The 20,008-nt window shown below is 39.3% G+C and overlaps 1 protein-coding gene across 1 annotated transcript; it reads right to left on the bottom strand.

The window, feature by feature from the left end:
- Positions 1-12,742: 12,742 nt before the first annotated feature.
- Positions 12,743-17,902, bottom strand: LOC103339372 (TMV resistance protein N-like). The gene is given in 8 exon segments (XM_089042892.1): positions 12,743-13,614; positions 13,617-13,629; positions 13,730-14,392; positions 14,469-15,440; positions 15,533-15,811; positions 15,925-16,371; positions 16,373-17,030; positions 17,265-17,902. Coding segments are annotated over 8 exon segments (4,191 nt in total). The 5' UTR covers positions 17,783-17,902; the 3' UTR covers positions 12,743-12,973.
- Between the last annotated feature and the right edge of the window lie 2,106 nt (positions 17,903-20,008).

Genomic DNA, 20,008 nt, shown 5'->3' with positions numbered 1-20,008 from the left:
TGCCAAAATCATATGATCCTATATGCTTTGTGATTGAACACTCTAAGGATCTTGAGACTCTTGAAATTCAAGAGGTGGTTGCTTCTCTGAAGAGCTTTGAGCTCAGATAGGATCGGCTTATTGAGAACTCTACAGAAAAGGCCTTTACTAGCTTGAATATTGAAGAGAAAACTTCTAAGAATGGAGCCTCTTCTGGAGACCAAAAATCTCAGAAAAACTGGAAATCTAATGATGGAAACAAAGTAGCTTGTAGACACTGTGATAAACTGCACTATGGAAAGTGTTGGTTTGAAGGGAAGCCCAAATGCCACGGATGTGGGAAATTTAGACATATGATCAGAGACTGCCATGGAAATAAAAATGTACAGAAGTTGAACTATGCAAATCAAGTTGAAGAAACTAGTACTTTGTTTTATGCCTGCAATGCTGCAACTGATGTGAAGGTGAATCATTCATGGTACATTGACAGTGGTTGTAGTAACCACATGACAGGTGATGAGAGACTTTTAGTCATATTCAAAGGAACTTGACCTCTAAAGTAAAGATGGGAACTGGAGAAATAGTTCCAGTTGCAGGAAAAGGGACTCTAGTGATAGACACCAAATTGGGGAGGAAGCACATTCAAGAAGTGATGCTTGTACTAGTATTGAAGAAAATCTACTTAGTATTGGACAGATGATGGAGCATGGATATTATCTTGTGTTTAGAGGAAATGTGGTGAATATCTATGATGCTTGGTCATTGGATAACCTTATTGTTAGAGTTCAAATGACAAATAACAAATGTTTTCCTCTTACAATGATGTCTACAAGTGATCTGGCTTTAAAGGCAAGTGTTACACACTGTTTGCAGACATGGCATAAGAGATTGGGACACATATATGAAAGGAGCATCAAAATGCTTGAGAGTCAAGACATGGTTCATGGCTTACCTCATTTGGGGTAGATTTCAGTAGATGTGTGAAGGCTACAGGCTAGGAAAGCAACACAGAGATTCCTTCCAATTGGAGTCCACTTGGAGAGCTACATGTCCTTTGGAATTGGTTCACACAGATATCTGTGGACCAATGTAGACTGAATCTATCTCGGGAAACAAGTATTTTCTGCTGTTTACAGATGATTGTACTAGGATGTCATGGGTGTATTTCATCATAAACAAGTCAAGTGCATTTGAATGTTTTAAAAAATTTAAAGCCATGACTGAGCTCCAAAGTGGATATAAACTGAAAGGTTTGAGAAGTGACAAAGGTGGAGAGTTTTTGTCAAGTGAATTCAACAAGTATTGTGAAGAGTATTCCTTATGAGTTTTGGGCAGAAGCTGTGAATACTGCAGTCTATCTACTAAATAGAAGTCCTACCAAATCTCTCAAGAATGTGACACAATTTGAGGCTTATACTGGCAAAAAACCAGGTATTGCACATTTAAAAGTGTTTGGATCTCCTTGTCATGTGCTCATTCCTTCAACACTAAGGCATAAACTTGAAGAAAATAGTGACAAGTGCATCTTTGTGGGGTATGGAATCTGTGAAAAAGGGTACAGGCTATTTGATCCAAACTCTAGAAAGATTATTCTGTCTAGAGATGTGGTTTTTGATGAGAATGCTTCATGGAAGTGGGAAAGTGCAAGTGCAGGGGAAATGACAGTTTCTGTGCCTGCTGAGACTCAAAACTCTGAACCAAGTCAAAGCTTGGATACACCAACTCAAATGGAAGAAGGTACTACACTGCAAGATGAATCAAGTCAAAGCTTGGATACACCAACTCAAATGGATGAAGGTACTATACTGCAGGATGAAGGACTTGAAAGCTCTCAAGTTGTTGATCACACACCTAAGAAATTGAGAAGTTTGAATGAAATCATGGCTCAATGCAATGTGTGCATTGTGGAACTTGAGAGTTTTGAAGAGGCTAATCTTGATGAGGCATGGAAAAATGCAATGAAGGCTGAGCTAGAAATGATTGAGAAAAATAATACATGGGAGCTAGCGGATAGAACATTTGGCAAGCCAATCATTGGTGTCAAGTGGATTTATAAATCAAAGCTAAATTTTAATGGATCTATGTAGAAAAACAAGGCCAGACTTGTGGCAAAAGGCTACTCTCAGAAGCCTGGAATATATTATAATGAGACGTTTGCCCCTGTAGCAAGACTGGACACTATTAAAACCTTGATAACACTTGCTGCACAAAAGAAATGGAAACTAGATCAACTAGATGTAAAATCTGCTTTTTTGAATGGAGTTTTAAAGAAAGAGGTTTATGTTGAGCAGCCACAGGGTCCTGTGAAGGAAAATGAAGAGATCAAAGTGTATAAGTTGAACAAGGCCTTGTATGGACTAAAGCAAGCTCCAAGGGCCTGGTATGATGAGATAAATTCTTATTTCAACAAGGCAGGATTCAAGAAGAGTCCTAGTGAAGCAACACTCTATGTCAAAACTAGTGAACCTTCAGGTATTCTTATTGTTTCACTCTATGTGATGACATTGTCTATACTGGAAGTTGTTCAAAGTTACTTGAAGAGTTCAAAAATGATATGATGCAACATTATGAAATGACTGATCTGGGACTACTTCACCATTTTCTTGGCATGGGAGTAGTACAAATAGATAAATACATCTTCATCATAAGAAATATGCCTTGAAGATTATTGAGAAATTTGGATTGAAGGATTGCAAGACTGTGGTAACACCACTAGTTGCAAATGAAAAGTTGTGCAAGGAAGATGGTAGTGAGGCAGCAAATGAGAGTGAATACAGAAAGATTGTAGGCAGCCTGCTATACCAGAATTTGGATTGAAGGATTGCAAGACTGTGGTAACATCACTAGTTGCAAATGAGAAGCTGTGTAAGGAAGATGGTAGTGAGGCAGCAAATGAGAGTGAATACAGACAAATTGTAGGCAGCCTGCTATATCTGACAGCTACCAGACCAGACATAATGTTTGCCTCTAGCTTGCTTGCTAGATTCATGCATAATCCTACTAGAAAACACATGGGAACAGCCAAGAAGTTATTGAGATACATTCAGGGCACACTTGACTTTGGAATTGAATTTATAAAATGGAAGACAGCTACCTTAATAGGGTATTGTGACAGTGACTGGGCAGGAAGTGAAGATGATAGAAGAAGTGCTTCAGGATATGCATTCACTAGGATCTGGTATGTTCTCATGGGCATCAATTAAACAGAACACAGTGGCCTTGTCCACTGCAGAGGCAGAATATGTTAGTGCTACTGAAGCAACATCACAAACTAAATGGCTAAGGTTTATACTTGAAGATTTTGGAGAGGGGCAAGTAGAAGGCACGCAAATTCTGTGTGATAATACCTCTGCCATAGCAATGGCAAATAATCCAGTTTTCCACCAGAAAGCCAGACACATTAGTCAAAAGTTTCATTTCATTAGAGATGCTATTCAAGCAAAGGAGATTGAACTAATCTACTGCAAGACAGAAGATCAGATTGCAGATATCCTAACCAAGGCTTTGTCCAAGGATTGTTTTGTGCATCTAAGAGAACTACTTGATGTGAAATCAGCCAAAGGGAAGGGAGTGTTGATGTGTAACCCTTCAGCTGAAGTTCTTAGAGTCAAAAGTCAAAGTTTTGTTGAATTTTAGTTTATATGTTTTAATTTTTCTGGTTGTATTGAGAGCCGTTGGATCATAGTCCAAGTGGCTTAGGATGTAATTGTCAGATCAAGACAAGTGTATTCATCTCATAGGATGATAGGATCAAGGGCTAGGATTTATTTCCTGTGTAAATCAGTTAGAGAAGAATCTCTCTTCTCTCTCTCCTCTAACGGTTATATCTGAGATAGTGGAAATGAAAACATAGCTCCTTCAGCAATATTGTTGCTCCAAAAATCTCATTCTCTCTAATTTCTTCCTCCCAAAACATCCAAAATATACAAAATTGATTACAAAAACTATGAATTCTAACACTGTTACCTTTCAACTTGTGTTTATTTATTTTATTACTGTGTAATCATTCCAGGCAAGTTGATGTCACACCAATTTAAGAAATATGTGTTGATAATTGTTCACATATAAAAGTACATCAGGGTGTTTTTCTAAAGTATTGAGCTTGAAGGGTTTTTCTTTGAAAATACATCAGGGTGCCAGCAGAAAATGCACCAAGAACCACATGCAAGTCTTGGAGTTTGACTTGGGTTCATTTTTGCAAGCAAATGCATCTTAAGGAGCATTTTGAATCTCCCCAATCTTATAGTAGGTTGACCCCCCCAAGTGCTGAGTCTCAGGCACCAAACCCTAATGCAATCCTTTCATAGTGAATAAATATAACATGTTAAACCACACACACTCATCAAGGAAGAAGAATCTGAAACAGATTCTTCTTAATCAAAATAGTTGACTTACTCTCCAAATATTTTGTATTTACTGCATTCAAGGCTCTTACCGTTTATATCTTTATTGTGCAATTATAAATATTGTAATATTTACACAATGGAATACAATCTGAATTCAAAACTCTACTGGGTATCAGCCTAAACGATCCCTTTTCTCTCCTCCACCTCTCTTCCTGGTCCCCACTCCTCCCATTTCATCAAGCTCACCGACACCAACTATTTTCTCTGTCTTCGACAAATCAAACCTTTTCTCATTGGCCATGGCTTGTGGAAATATGTTGATGGCTCATCTCTTCAACCTTCTCCCTTCTAGCCCCTACCCGCATCCTCTCCTGACCAAGCACCTGCTCCTCATCAACCTAATCCTGCCTATGAAACATGGTTTCAACAAGACCAACTCATTTACAGTTATCTCACCAGCACTTTATCTGAATCAGTGTTGGCTCTCACCATTGGTTGTGACTCCTCAAAAGCAATTTGGGATTGCTTATAATGCCACTTCTCTCAGACCTCGGTGGCTAGCGAGTCAATCCTCCATTTTCAACTTGTTTAAGGAAAATGTGAACCTCCCAACATAATTTCACAACCATTAATTAATTAATGGGATTTTATTATTTTAGGTTCGACCCATTCGAGATGCAAGTCTCTTAATTACAATCCCTTGCTACAAGGGAAAACCCTTTGATTCCATCATAAAGAAATATAACGTGTATGTTTGGTTTTGCAGCTGCTCCCAAGTCCAACCTCAAGATGCCTACGTATCCCTAGCGGGAATCAAGCCACTTGTAGTTCAAAGATTGGCAATGAATTGATGACTCATTTCAAAAGGAAGAATTTGAATAAATTTGATTGAGGAGTGTTTGAGTGAATTTAGCTGAATAAGCCAGAGATTCGATATGGAATTGTGTTTGGGATGGTTGCATCTGGATTGAATCTCTAGATTGCCTACGTACTCTTTCAAAGGGATCAAACCAACGTTGTTCGGAATTGATTTGTGTAAAGGTAGATATTTAATTTGTGGGGATTTGGTTGCGGTTACGTCTATTGGGATGCTAGATTGCCTACGTACCCTTGATGGGATCAAACCGGCGTAGTTCCAAGATTTAGAAATTAATGGGTAAGTATGGCCCAATAATTTAGAGTTGGTGTCTTTGAGATTCAAATTTAATCTCATTGGAATTTTCATGGGTAGATGACCCATGGGAACAATTGGATGGTTTTGTACCATTTTTCCTTTTTGTTAATGTCCAAGAAAAATAATGAGCAATTTTAATTAACCCACTAATTTTCTAAAATTAACATTATTTGGACTTGGGCCCAAATATGGCTATGAGGATGGTTGAATTGATCCATTAACCATATGATAGGAAATCTGGGCCTATGTAAATTTAATGGGTAATTATTTGGATCACCCATTAAATACTATGGGCTTTTGAGAGTTAATGGGCAATTATTTTTGGCAGCCCATTTTTCTATCTCGGTCCTTTGATATTTGTTGATAGTTAGCCTACGAACAAGGAGCCCAAGAAAAGCTTTGGTCAAGCAGCCCATTGATGCAACCTGATAACTACTCAACTCTTTGTAGAGTTTGTTTCCAAGTAAGTCGGACCTTGCACTCCTATGTTTATCTGGAGTGCTTGAGAACAGTCCAAATTGAAAGCAAATATTGCATCTCTTCCGTCTTCAAAAGAGTACACCAAGTCACAATAAGTACAGAACCTTTGCAAACAAAGGAGAAAACCAGAAGAAAAACTGACACAAATATCAAGAGGTTCCAACCTTTGTTTTTGTCTTTTTCTTTTTTTTTCTCTGCAACACCAAGTTTCTTGTGTCTTTTTTTTTCTTTTCTTCCAATCTCCAACAAAGCGGCGTCAACCACCTTCCTCTTTTTTTGTTTTGACTTTTCTTCTTCTCTTTCTTTTTGGTTTATGTTTCTCTTTTCTTTTCTTTTTTAATTTATTTATTGGTGTTATCTACAACACCAAACCTGCCACACCAAGCCCATACAAAGGAAAACCAACGTGCTATCTTTAACGTTTTTCTTTTCGATGGCCATTTTTTTTGTCTGCTGCTACTATACGCAGCACCAAGCCAAACCCTCGAATCGTGCTGACTTTCTTCTTGGTTTATTTTTTTATTGCATGCACCCAGCTTTCCTCTAGTAAAAGAAAAACATGGTTGTTTCATCTTCTTTTTTTTGAGAAACACAAAGTGGCGAACAGCCACTTTTCTTGCAGATCTCCATTTTTTCTGCCTGTTCTTTTCTTCATGACTAACTTCCTTTTCATTTCCTTTTTTTTTTTTTATGTAGTTTACTCAGTGAAAAGTAAAGGCTTTCTCATATAGAGCTGGAGAGGAGTGGCTAGAGAGTCCAAGAGGTAGTTCACGCCTCTTTTTTTTGTGCATTCTGGAATTAACACTTAGAACACCATTTTTTGTTTCAGGATGATTTCCTTTTGCTCGGCTGAGCTTTGTTGGATAGGAATCCTCTCATGGCTTTTCCGTTCATATGTATGATTTAAGGGTTGCCACCCATTATGGATTTATCATCCAAGAGTTTGATTTGAGGGTTGTCACCCAATATGGATTCATTATCCAAGAAAATGATTTGAGGGTTACCACCCATTATGGATTTATCATCCAAGAGTTTGATTTGAGGGTTGCCACCCAATCTGGATTCATCATCCTAGAAAATGATTTGAGAGTTGCCACCCAATATGGATTCATCATCTAAGATAATGATTTGAGGGTTGCCACCCAATAAGAACTAATTGAAAGACTCAGTATACCTGTGAAAAGTATTCTCTTGTGTCTGTGCTCTTGTAATTTTTCTCCTGATCAGTTTTCTTCTTATGTCGTTTCCTTCTCTTTTCTCTTTTTTTTTCTTTACTGATGTCCTCTTTATAAGACAAAGAAACTGAAAAATCAACTCCCCCAAAAATAGGAGCCACTAACCTCTCTTAAGAATTTTCATTGGTTTAGACCCTCACCTCTCTACCCTCAATTTGCTGCTTGCTAGATGTGGCTAATAATGGGTATCAAAATTGTGGGTGTCCAATCCCACGTTTCAATTTTTTTTTTTTTTGTGATTTTTTTTTATTCCAACACAACTCATGGACTTGCAAAAAGGAACACAAACTGTGGACCAATACCTTTCTCAAGCTAAATCTATTGTGGACTCTCTTGCTGCCATCAATGAGCCCGTCTCCAATAAAGATCTTGTCATTGGCGTCCTTTGTGGCTTGGGTCCTGATTACAAAATGTTGTTTACCGCTCTTTTAGACTTTCCTCCTCTTCTTGATTTTGCTGACCTATGTGCTCGATTACTCTCATATGAAGCTCAGACTCCTCGCACCGATCCTATTCACACCAGCCAGTCTAAGATTCTCATGGCCACTCAGTCCTCAACCATTTCTCTCTCATCGTGGTGGCTCTTCTAATCGTGGCACTAGGATGTGCCGCAACGGTGGTCGCGGCAGTCGTGGACGTGGAGGTTGCGGTTGGAACTCGTAGCAAGCATCAATTCCAACCGTGGTCTTCCAATGGCTTCTCTGGTCCCTACCGTGGTTGGCATGACACACGTCCAATCCGCTGGACTAGCAATTGGTTCCCAGTCATCTGCCTCATGGCCTATTGTCCACAAGAACGGTCCCAAGCTCCTGGCCTCCTAGGCCCCATGATGCCCCATGTGTAACGCTGCCCAAGACACTCACGCAATATGTCCCCATTGCTTCCGTGGCCCTAAAACTTTTCCTCCATTTGCCAGTGCACAATTTCTCCAACCTTATGAAAATACCTAGAATCTTGACACCGGAGCAACCCATCATAGGACTGGTACTGCCACCAACCTTGAACCCTCAATCCTATATGGGTAATGACTCCATTTTTTTGAGTAACGGTGATTGTCTAACCTTTTCATCCACTGGTACTCTTCCCTATTTCTTTAGGTTCTTCTGCATATTCTCTCCGTAATGTTTACCATATTCATTCTCTCCGTACTAATCTTCATTCCGTAGCTCGCTTTACTCGTGATAATTCTGTCTCTTTGTATTTAATCTCAATTCTTTTCAAATCTATGACTTACAAATTGGTACTCTTCTTTTTCAGGACCCATGTAAAGATGGTCTCTATCCTATCTCATTTCCATCCACCTCCCCCGTCAAGCATGCCCTCACTTCCATTAATTCCACTTCTTAGCATCGTCGTCTTGGTCATCCATCTTCCACTGTTTTGTCTTGTCTTTCTTCTTATTTAGGTTTCAAATTAAATAAGGAATTTTGTAAGCCTTGTGCTATTGGCAAATCTACTCAATTACCATTTTCTACTCATGAAATTCATGCCCACTCTCCCTTTTTTAATTATTCACTCTGACGTTTGGATGTCATCTGTTCCTTCTACAACTGGTTTTTGGTATTATGTACTATTTAGAGATGAATATTCCAGGTATACATGGATCTATCCCATGCGTCGCAAAAGTGAGGTTTTTCACCATTTTCAAACTCTTGTCTCCATGATACATAACATCTTCAATTCCTCCATCAAGTTTCTTTAAAGTGACAATGGCATTGAATATGTAAACAACTCTTTCACTCACTATTATCACAAATTAGGCATTCAACAACGGTTCTTATGTCCCCACACCCCACAACAAAATGGCATTGCTGAACGTAAACACCTCCACATTGCCATAATAATTCGAACCCTCCTCACTACAGCCCATGCCCGTCACACACTTTGGGTTGACGCGACACTCACTGCTGTTCACCTCATCAATCTCCTACCCACCCCAATTTTATCATGGCAAACCCCATACACCAAACTCTTTAACCAACCTCCTGTCTATTCTCATCTTAGGACTTTTGGCTGTTTTTGCTACCCACATCTTGGTGCTTACACAGAAAACAAACTTGTCAACCGTACCACTGAATGTGTGTTTATTGGCTACAATACCCAACATAAAGGCTATCGCTGCCTCGATCTCTCCACTAGTCATGTATATACCTCTCGACATGTTTTATTTAACGAAACAAGTTATCCTTTTCAGCATTTGCAGGTCTCATCCTCCTCAGAGTATACCGAAATAAATTTTCATCCTGTGGACTCTACCTCTCCTCTCCAGCACATGCGGCCCCTCCTGGACCACTAATGCCCACGCAGGACATTTCCACTTCCGGCACCTCCATTATTCCACAAGCTTCTGGCACCTCCATCCTTCTACAAGCATCCGACACCTCCATTATTCCACCAACTTCCGACACCTCCACCCTTCCACAAGCTTCCAGCACCTCCATCCTTCCATAAGGTTCCGACACCTCCACCTTACCACAAGTTTCCAGCACCTTTACCTTTCCACAAGCTTCTGGCACCTCCATCTTTCCTTAAGCCGTAGTCCCTAACCCACATAAGCACAAGACCTACTGCCTGACCTGCACAAAGACCTCTCATCAACTCAAGTAACTTCCTTTGCGCTAGTCCACCCTTGCTCCAAATGTATTCTAAAAGGCCTCGTGATACCATCTATGGAACTGCGCGATCCACTGCTTCTCTTGCCTCTTGGACCCAGCTCCTCCACCACTTGTATTACCACCTGCTCATCCCATGCACACACGACTACGTGATGGCATCTCTCACCTAAAAATCGCGCGACAACACGATTCTGATACGGTCCTCGTGCTTTTTAATGCATCGACGATGTTGAACCCACTTATTTTTCTCAGGCTTCTAAACATCCATCATGGCGCACGGCAATGTCTGAAGAAATCAATGCCTTGCTGCGAAATCAGATTTGGTCTCTTGTTCCTTTACCTCCCACACATACTCCAGTCGGTTGCAAATGGGTCTTCCGCATTAAGCATCACTCTGATGGTAGTATTGAACGTTATAAGGCACACCTAGTTGCTAATGGATTTCATCAATGCCCTGGCATTGACTACTTTGAAACCTTCAGCCCTGTTGTCAAACTAGCCACAATTCGCACCGTTATCGCCTTGTTGTTTCTCGCCGGTGGTCCATACGGCAGCTTGACGTCAAGAATGCCTTCCTTCATGGGTTCCTTCAAGAAGACGTATACATGGTCCAACCCCCTGGTTTTGTGAACCTTGCTCACCCCTCTCATGTCTATAAATTTCACAAGTCTCTTTATGGCCTCAAGCAGGCTCCGCATGCATGGTTTAATCGTATCAGCTCCTTCCTCTTATCCCTTGGTTTTTCCAAAAGTTTGGCAAACTCTTCACTTTTTATCTTCCGGCAAGGATCCCACAGCATCTTCCTCCTCTTATATGTTGATGTCATTGTGATTACTGGTAGTGATTCCTCTCTTTTACAAAATTTTATATCTCTTTTAAGCTGCCAATTTGACATCAAGGACCTTGGTCCTCTTAGTTACTTCTTGGGTTTACAGGTTGTTTCTCATGATGGCGCCCTTCATCTCAATCAGCTGAAGTATGTTCATGATTTGTTACACAAAGTAATCTCTTACATGCTAAGCCCGCTTCCACTCCTCTTACGGCCAAGACTGTTCTAACCGCCGTGATGGTGACTTGCTCGCTTCTCCTACAGTAATACCGTGAACTTGTCGGGAGTCTTCAATACCTCACCCTTACCAGCCCAGATATTTCCTTTGTAGTCAATATTGTGGTCCAATTTATGAGCACTCCTCGCTCTCCTCACATGGTTGCCGTCAAGAGGATTCTCCACTATGTTAAGGGCACCATTGACTTTGGCCTTCATTTAACACCCCAAAGTCCTTCCACTCATCTCACTATTTACTCAGATGCCGATTGGGCTGGGTGCCTAGACTCCCGTCGTTCAACAACCGGCTACCTCATCTACTTGGGCTCCAATCTCATTTCTTGGTGCTCCAAAAAGCAACAAACAGTTTCGCGCTCTAGTGCGGAGTCCGAGTACTGTGCTCTTGCTCATGCCTGCGCCGAATCTTCTTGGCTCTGTTCCCTATTACATGAACTCGGCATCCGACGCCTTTTCCAGTTCTCATGCATTGTGACAATCTCAGCACAACTTATATGGCGGCAAACCCGGTATTCCATGCTCGTACTCGCCACATTGAACTTGACTACCACTTTGTTCGCGAGAAGGTGATCCTTGGGAGCTATCAAGTCTGCTTCATCCCCTCTGTTGATCAACCTGCGGATCTTCTCACTAAACCGCTTCACAAGCCACGCCATCATCTGTTATTTTCCAAACTTGTATTTACTGCCATTCAAGGCTCTTACCGTTTATATCTTTATTGTGCAATTATAAATATTGTAATATTTACACAATGGAATACAATCTGAATTCAAAACTCTACATAACATCATAATTATGAAAGAACTCATAAATCATTAGAGTAAAACATTACGTGAGCTGGACTAAGATGAAACATTAGAGTAAATTTGGTCCTTAAACGACCTCATTTTTAAGTTCTTAGGTGATCGGGACTATATAAAAACAAATATGAGATTACAATATATTCAATATATAGTAATAGTTTTTGCTTCTAGCCAAAAATTGGCCCGGAGTGTCATTGATTGCCTTCTCAAGCAAGTAGATGGCAAACTCCACACCTTCTACAATTTCACCAAATCCACCACCTTGAAGCATTGGTATTTGGTACACTAATATCTGTTTTTGGCCTCCCTCACTTAATTCAGATAACATTTTTCTTTTTCTTTTTTTGATGAGAAGAGAAGGGAACATTTTTCTTTTAATTTCAGAGAACCAATCCAAAACTGTCCCAGGCGAAGCATACTCATTTTACCTATTTGTACAACAAGAAAAACATAGTAGAATTGAGCAGCAGAAAAAAGAAAAAATTTCCAGTACATAAACCATTTTATTTTTGCTCAAGAGTTATCTTCTACTTTTGATCCAAAGGAAATCAGAAGCAAGAAAACCAATCAACTGAAAAATGAACTGAATCAGAATGGCACCCAAGTTCGAACTTAATTTAAGAAAGAAAAAAACAGAAAATGTTGGCCTTAAAAATTCAAGCCATCTACAATAATAACATTCTTTAACAAGAAAAACAACCCCTGTGATAACCAAAATGTTGGCCTTAAGTTGGAGTTTCATGGAGATCACTTTTTGTGAACCTTCGAACTCAATTTTGAGAATATCCCAAGTGCCCAAGGATTGGAGTTTCATGGAGATCACTTTTTGTTGTTGCTGAAAGAAATCTTGGAAAGAGATATTCGCTTTTACTCCTTGTTGAACTAGGAACATAGCCTTGGCATCTCTTTTCCTATTTTCCTTGTAAGCCTGTTACTTTTCTGGTGTCTGTTTTCCTGCAGATGAAGTGTTTGGTTACTCGTAACCATCTTGGATAAGATCCCAAAAGGTCCTGGGAAATGAACAAAGTCTTCATTTGTAGGCTCCAATGATCATAATTCTCTCCATAAAAAAATAGGCATTAAATTCAGGACATTGCCAATGGTTGAGGAATTTGAATTTGATGTCATTGTTAACACAGAAGAAGGATCGGTTTTGCTCCGACACCAAATTTGTTGGAGGAAGGATCACAGATTTTACTGTTATAGAATCTGATATTTGATAATATACATATACAGTTCTCCTATAGACTCGAATTAAACTTTCACCGGGAGCAGATTCTATTCTGGTCGGAAATCGAAAGGCATGAAAGGAGGACAAACTTCGGTTACAAAGCTGTGCTCGCTGGATTTGGCTGCTTCTAGCAGATTCGTTAGCAAACTTGTAGCTCCCAAACTAATTCCCTTATATTTCTTGGTATCGGTAAAATCACCAGTTCCGTAGTAAGCAGGCCGATCATTGATGCAACGGGTAATTGTTTCGATCAACCCTTTCAAATCTTCCTTGTACACGAGACGCATCCCGCATAGTTCAACCTCCACACCTGGTGTTCTACATCCAAATAAAGCCTGAATGAAATGGCACCGGTTCAAATGTTCTGGAAAGCGTACGCGTGGGATATGAACAATGAGGAGCCGATGTGACCCCTCATTGTCATCCAAGGGAGAAGATACGATTAGGCGATGCATCAGTTGGTTATGGCCCACAGCTTCAATAGGGGTATACAAATGACACTCGTAGAAAGTGCGAGTAGTAAGTGAAGCACCTGGGGGCAGACTGCAGACAACATATAGAGAAAGTCCTGCCCATTTCTCATCGTTATGCAGATTTTGAGGAAGAGCTAAGTTTACTGTGCATGCAGACGTGCTGCTTTGTTCACTAAACCACTGTAATCTTTCACGTCGAGGAAAAATAAAACCAGGCCCTGCTGTAATCCCTAGAGACAAACATACTCATGATATCAGTAATTCAGTCGTCATTCTTTTTGTGTGTTTGTGTGCGTGTGTGTGTGTGTGAGAGAGAGAGAGAGAGAGTACCTCAAATAGTTTTTCAAGCAATGACACCACGTTTCTTCTCAATTGACCTACAATCCTGGTTGAAGTAGTAGTTTCTTGTTCTTGTACTTCTTGTTGAGTTTGAACCCCGCTTGTTGACTGAATACTTCTCATACCATCTTCTTCTTGTTCATGCTGATAGCCAAGATAGTGTTTATTCAATTTCTGGACAAATTTGGGGACATCTTCCAAGTATATTAGGCTCACCCCACACCCTGTCACTTTTGTTCCTGGGCTGTCAGGTGTAATTGAAGCTCGGATCAAGCGTCTATTCGAATTTTCCGTAAGGTCAATTCGTGGTATAAAGCACCAATGTATAAATGGTTCAGCTAAATTGCAGTCGCGGTAAATAATTACATGGGGACATTCATGATGATCTTCAGTTGTATATAGTTCAATACGGTGATTGCGAGTGAAGTTTGCTCCCAGTTCCTCATCAAATTCTGGTACATCTTCCAAACTATCATGCTTCTGAGCTGCTTCACAAACAAAGCACAGAGCAAGTTTGATCCATTTACTCTTACCGTCTAAATCAAGAGGTAGAGGGATTGTTATTGTGGATTCAGTACTCTGACGGCTCAACCATACTGGGATTTCATTTGATCGATAACCATATTCAAACCTTTCACCGCGCTGAATGGCACCCTATAAAATAGAAACGAAAGAAAGATAATAATAAAATGTTCAGGAGAGAGAGAGAGAGAGAGAGAGAGAGAGAGACCTCAAAGAATGTTTGATAGAATGGCCTCAAAAGATGTTTATCCGGTAACCAAAACGCCTGAGCTTTGTCTTCATTTCTTTGGGGATTTAGAAAACCAAATCCGGCAGCAGCTGAAGGCCACACCGTTGTTTTATTTGAATGTGCTTCCGGCAGCAGAGGACAATTATGTACACTTACGGCTCTTATACTAAATGGAAGCTGTGGCAATGATTGAAGCTTGCTACAATCATTCAATGCAAGTTCTTCAAGCTGACAAAGTTGAGAGATGCTTTCAGGTACAAGGCTTATAGCAGTGCCGCTAGCATCAAGCACCTGTAAACATTCTAAACTCCCCAGGTTCTCGGGTAACTCGTTAAGATTTGAACACCCTGAGACGTTGAGAATTTGAAGTGATGTCAAAGCAGTGCAAATGACGTCTGGAAGACACAAAAGGTTCTTGCAGACTTTCAGCTTAGAAAGGGTAAGGCCGGTTAAATGCTTGATTGATGCTGGTAGCTCTTGTATAGCTGTCCCGCTTGCATCTAGCTCCTGTAAACATTCTAAACTCCCTAAGTTCTCTGGCAGCTTGTTGATATTCAAACACCCTGACAGGTTGAGAACTTGAAGTGATGTCAAAGTAGCACAAAGGACGTCTGGCAGGCTCAGAAGATTCTTGCAGTCTCTGAGATTGAGCAGAGTAAGGCCACTCAAATGCTTGATTGATGTTGGTAGCTCTTCTATTGCTGTCCCATCTAAATGAAGTTTCCTTAAGTGTTTCATGTCTTCACCAATCTCTGGAAGCTTTTCAAGTTTGGAACATCCCGAAAGAATGAAATTTGTGAGAGATCTTAAGTTGATAATGTCAGGAACCTCAGACAAGCTTGTACAACCTTTAAGGATTAGCTGCTCAAGGTTCAGGACTTTGTCGAAGTCAGGGGTCTTGATCAACTTTTGACAATTACTTAGGTTGAGTATCAACAACTTTTCCAAAGGCTGCAGAGAATTTAACATAAAAAGCTTTCTCTGAAAGACTTAACTTGATAAACAAATTCAACTTATGAAATGGACAGAGTAAGTAATCTTACCCTCTCAATTTCCTCCCATAATTGCTCTATTTCGCTTTCAGACAAGTTCAGTTCAACAAGTTTATCGGGTTCAAAATTTGAAGGCAGAGATTTTAAAGGATATTTGTGCCATTCCAAGAAGCTCAACTCATCTGAAAGATATTCAAGGCATCCAGAAAATTCCACATTGTAAATCTTCAACAATCTTAGATTGTCCATGTTTGAGAATGGGTCTTTCTTCAAGTATACTTTGTCTGGATGAGGCAAGCTTAGGAAAATACCTTGAACAGCATCTGTCCCCTAATAGCCATAGTGGAAAAATGTAAATTGAAACATAGGCATTGGAAAGCAAACTGGTTTCTCAATTTCATTAAATATTAGAGAGTAGTGTATGATTCTACTAAACTTCTCACCTTATTTCCCTTCAGTACATGAATGGCATCTGTATGAAGCCACAATCTGCTGCGTTCTCCTTCCTTTTTGGATTCTCCACGAACAACTTCTCTGCCCATTTGTTGTAGTAAATTGTGCATCCACAATTTTCCTCCAACGATACTCACTAAATATTTTTCACAAAGGATGTTTATATTGATGCCTGGATAGTAGCCACAACTTTCAAATATCTTTTCTACATGGCATGCATCCTCGCCTTTGAAGAAACACGCAATGTCCAGAAATATTTCCCGCTGTTCTTGATTCTCTAATCCATCAAAACTTGCTTTAAGATAATTAACAATTTTGTTCTTACCAGAGTAGTTATCATCTTTTAAAGAAGCCAATCTACTAGACCAATCTTCTACACTTCTGTTCAGTAAGGAGTTACCGAAAACTTCAAGAGCCAGAGGAAGACCATCAACGTTAATCCAGAAATTCGTAACACAACTTCTCATAACCATCCATAGGATGGTCTTTTTTGAATGCTTTCCGGCAGAAGAGAAGAAGAGATTCATCTTGAGTAAGTTTCTCAATTGTGTATATTTTTGGATTATAGTTTATCAACAACCTTTCATATGCTGTGGTTATGATGATTCTACTACCCTTACCAAACCGACTAGACAATTCTGCACCATCATTTCCAGCTACAGCTTCTATTTGTTCTAATTCATCCACGTTGTCAAGAATTATAAGCACCCGTTTGTTGCACAATCTCTTACATATCACATCATCGACATTCTTTGTAGTTACTTGCTGATTCAACAAGTGATCACAAAGTTGTTTTTTGATACGAAATAAACTTTCTTTTCTAGAAATCTCTCCGACCTTAGAAATTAAACTGAAAGCGTCGAATTGATTGCGAATTCTTTGAGAAAGAGCTTTTGCCATGGTGCTCTTACCAATCCCTGGCATCCCACAAATCCCTATTACACGAACTTCCTCAGACCCTATACTTAAACTCATGTTGGATTTAATTTGGTTTACACGATCCATACCAACAAAGTCCTTTATATCATTTGAGAATGTGTTAATCAAAACACCAAAAATACGTTCAACTATCTTTTCAATCACTATTGTATCGTTTCTGCAGAAAGGTTACAGCTTTATGTCAAGTGTTTGGTCATTACAAGTAATAACTAAAGACGAAAACATGTAAAACCTATTATGTTTTCTAGTTTTCCGTCCTCTCAACAAAGGTGATCCGAGGATCCGTATTTGATCAAAGGAGCTAGTTTTGACCAACATCTACTATGAAAAGATATAACTGAAATGTTTACCCCCCAAAAAAAAAATACATAATAAAAAGCAGCAGCCTTACCTGTAATTTCTTATATCATATCCTGAGAGGTTGGCGATTGCAGTGAGAGATTTCTTCCACCTTGCCACCTCTCCTGGCTCTCCTTCGAAATCTTTTTTATGTTGAGCAAACCCCTCTTCAAAATGAACTCCAATCTGTTTTCGAGCTTCGGATGGCGTCACGCCATAGAACACAGGCAAAATCAGTCTGGACTCGTCGTTTTCCGCAAGTTCAACCATAGTGACAAGTTCATTCAGACACCATGTGGAGGTTGCATAGTTCGTTGAAAGAATGATGACTGATATTTGCGATTCTTCAGTTGCTTTGAAGAGTTCCTTTGAAACGGGTTCTCCACTTTCGAGTTGTTCAGCATCCATGAAAGTGTGGATTCCGTAGTGAATCAAGGCCTTGTACAAATTGTCAGTAAAACCTTTTCGAGTGTCGAAACCTCTAAAACTGAGGAACACCTCACGTTTCAGTGGAGGGGTCGAGAAAGGAGGCAAAGCTAAGGAGGTTTGGGTGGTCATGGGATCGGCCATTGGATAAAAACTAAATCAGTAACCAACCTGCTACCTGGCAATGAAACCTTTGGCTACTTAAAATTATTTGCAAAACCAAAACTAGCTTGGTAGCTGAGTGCAATACAAGGCTTGAACGAACAGGACACTAAATAATCAGAGATTAATTAGTCTAAGTCAAGATTAGCTTCCTTTTAATCAAAAGAATGGGAATATTAGAGCACCTAGGCAAAAGTCGGGCAAAAGGCCAATAAAAAAGCTCAGCGCTGCAGCAGGAGGGCTTCAGTCATCATTATTCCTTTGCCAACAGCTCCTCGGGTAAAATAAAAAATTGCAAAATCGAAAAAATCAGTATTTTTTCCCTAAGGAAACAAAAAAATTCAAATAGGATCTCTCGCTCTTATTTTACGTGACATCCGATATAATCTAAAAAACTTATCAAAATTAATGGTTTAAAGTATAAAAAAATAGGAAATAAAGTACAATGAATAGTAATTGCCTTAGACTTGTAGACTTTGATGGGTGGAACCACAAATTGACACTATTCACGTGTAGTGGCAAGAAGATGAGGTAGGTAGATCGAAGAAGGAAACTAGGATCGCTCTTATTTTATGCGTGGAACCTGAGACCAAAGAAAGATAAAAAATTATAGAGTGAACGATGGACTAGTGCACTTCTCACATGCCCATATCATATATTTATTAAAGAGAGATCTGAAAATGCGTACATATGAAAGCAATTTCCCACCAATTCCATATGGGAAGGATTTCATTGGAGGAATATGACGAGAAACTATCTTTTTTTAGTTTCTCTATATCCCAACACATTCAAAAGTTAATAGATTAAAAAGTTGTATTTTTTTAAACGAAAAAACCATAGCCCACAGAGAGAGAGAGAGAGAGAGAGAGCGCTTAAGATTTAAGGGGTTTTTCTCCAATTCTCACTTTCTTCGATTTTTGGCGGATCTATGTCGATATGGTCTTCCTTGACAGATCTATTGTTCATGCCATGAATCTAGGCTGACTTTGGATGTGTGCGTGCAGGGGGATGTTGTCATGGTAGATCTACTGTTGATTGGTGTGTTAGGTCTATGGAGTGACTAAATGACGCTCTCTATGTCATGTCTCGGAGGAAGATTAGCAACATGTATGGAGTGACTAAATGGCGTTTTAGATTTTTATTCTTAGTCTTTTTTGGTCAATAAAGTCCAAAAACTCTATGAGTTGTTTGCGTTTTTCACTCATAATTCCAGAATTGGTTGAGTTTGATGGGTGTTCTTAGGAGAGTCATGTCAGTTAACAACCATTTGGGAAAATTATGGCAATAGAAAGGGATTATAGAAAAATTATTTTTAAGAGTGATTCTCTTTAGATCGTTTCAACTTTTCGGCTAGCTCATGTCGCTGGGGAAATATGAGATCAAAGAATGAAAGTGCATGTTACAAAGAGTTTATAACATTTTCAATCATTTTTTTTTTTTTTGGAGTTATGATGAATTTGTGGAGAATTTTGGATTTAGAGGTTTGAGGCTTGAATTGGGTCTACGGCTGAACACAAGAGTCCAGCACCGGGCCAAGTTGAGAGGTTCCAAATATCGAGTTTTGTTAACTGAAGTGCAATGCATGTATGGTGATGTAAATTTGGTGAATGACAAAGAAAAGTAACCAAAAAAAAAAAAACACATACACACACACACATTGTTTTAAAAAATAAGGGTGACTTTGAAAATTGATAATTTTTTTAAAGTGTTGCTAAACAAACCCTAAAATTAACTGAGTATACCCTATTATCTAAGTACACCCTAATATTTTAATCAAAATGTAAAATTAACTAAGTACACCCTATTTAACTACCAAAAATACCCTTGGTACACCCTAATACATTGTATTACACAACACCCTAATACCAATCCTTCTTTTTTATGAGTGTTATACTTTTCCAGCTCTTACTTGTTGCAATTTCTACACTCATGAATCTCAATGTCTATAATTTATTTAAATTTTTTACTTTGGGAGGAAAGTAAGGGCATAGAAGACTTTGGTGATGTTATTAGAGAAGCCGGTGGAAATATCAATGTCTGCAATTTATTTAATGTTCCTTACTTTCTCATCTTCTTCAACCTTAAATTAAGTAAACCTACTTGTGTGATTATTTGTTGGTTGATATCCAGCTTGATGTCTTGTTATAATCTACTTGTATTGAGTGACTAAAATTAATTCTTTTTCTTTTGTCATGAAGGCTATATTGT

Source organism: Prunus mume, linkage group LG8, assembly GCF_029339155.1.
Source record: "Prunus mume cultivar Tortuosa linkage group LG8, ASM2933915v1, whole genome shotgun sequence".
Classification (NCBI taxonomy): domain Eukaryota; kingdom Viridiplantae; phylum Streptophyta; class Magnoliopsida; order Rosales; family Rosaceae; genus Prunus; species Prunus mume.
Note: the sequence above shows the minus strand (reverse complement) of the source record. Positions and strands in the feature narration are given on the sequence as shown.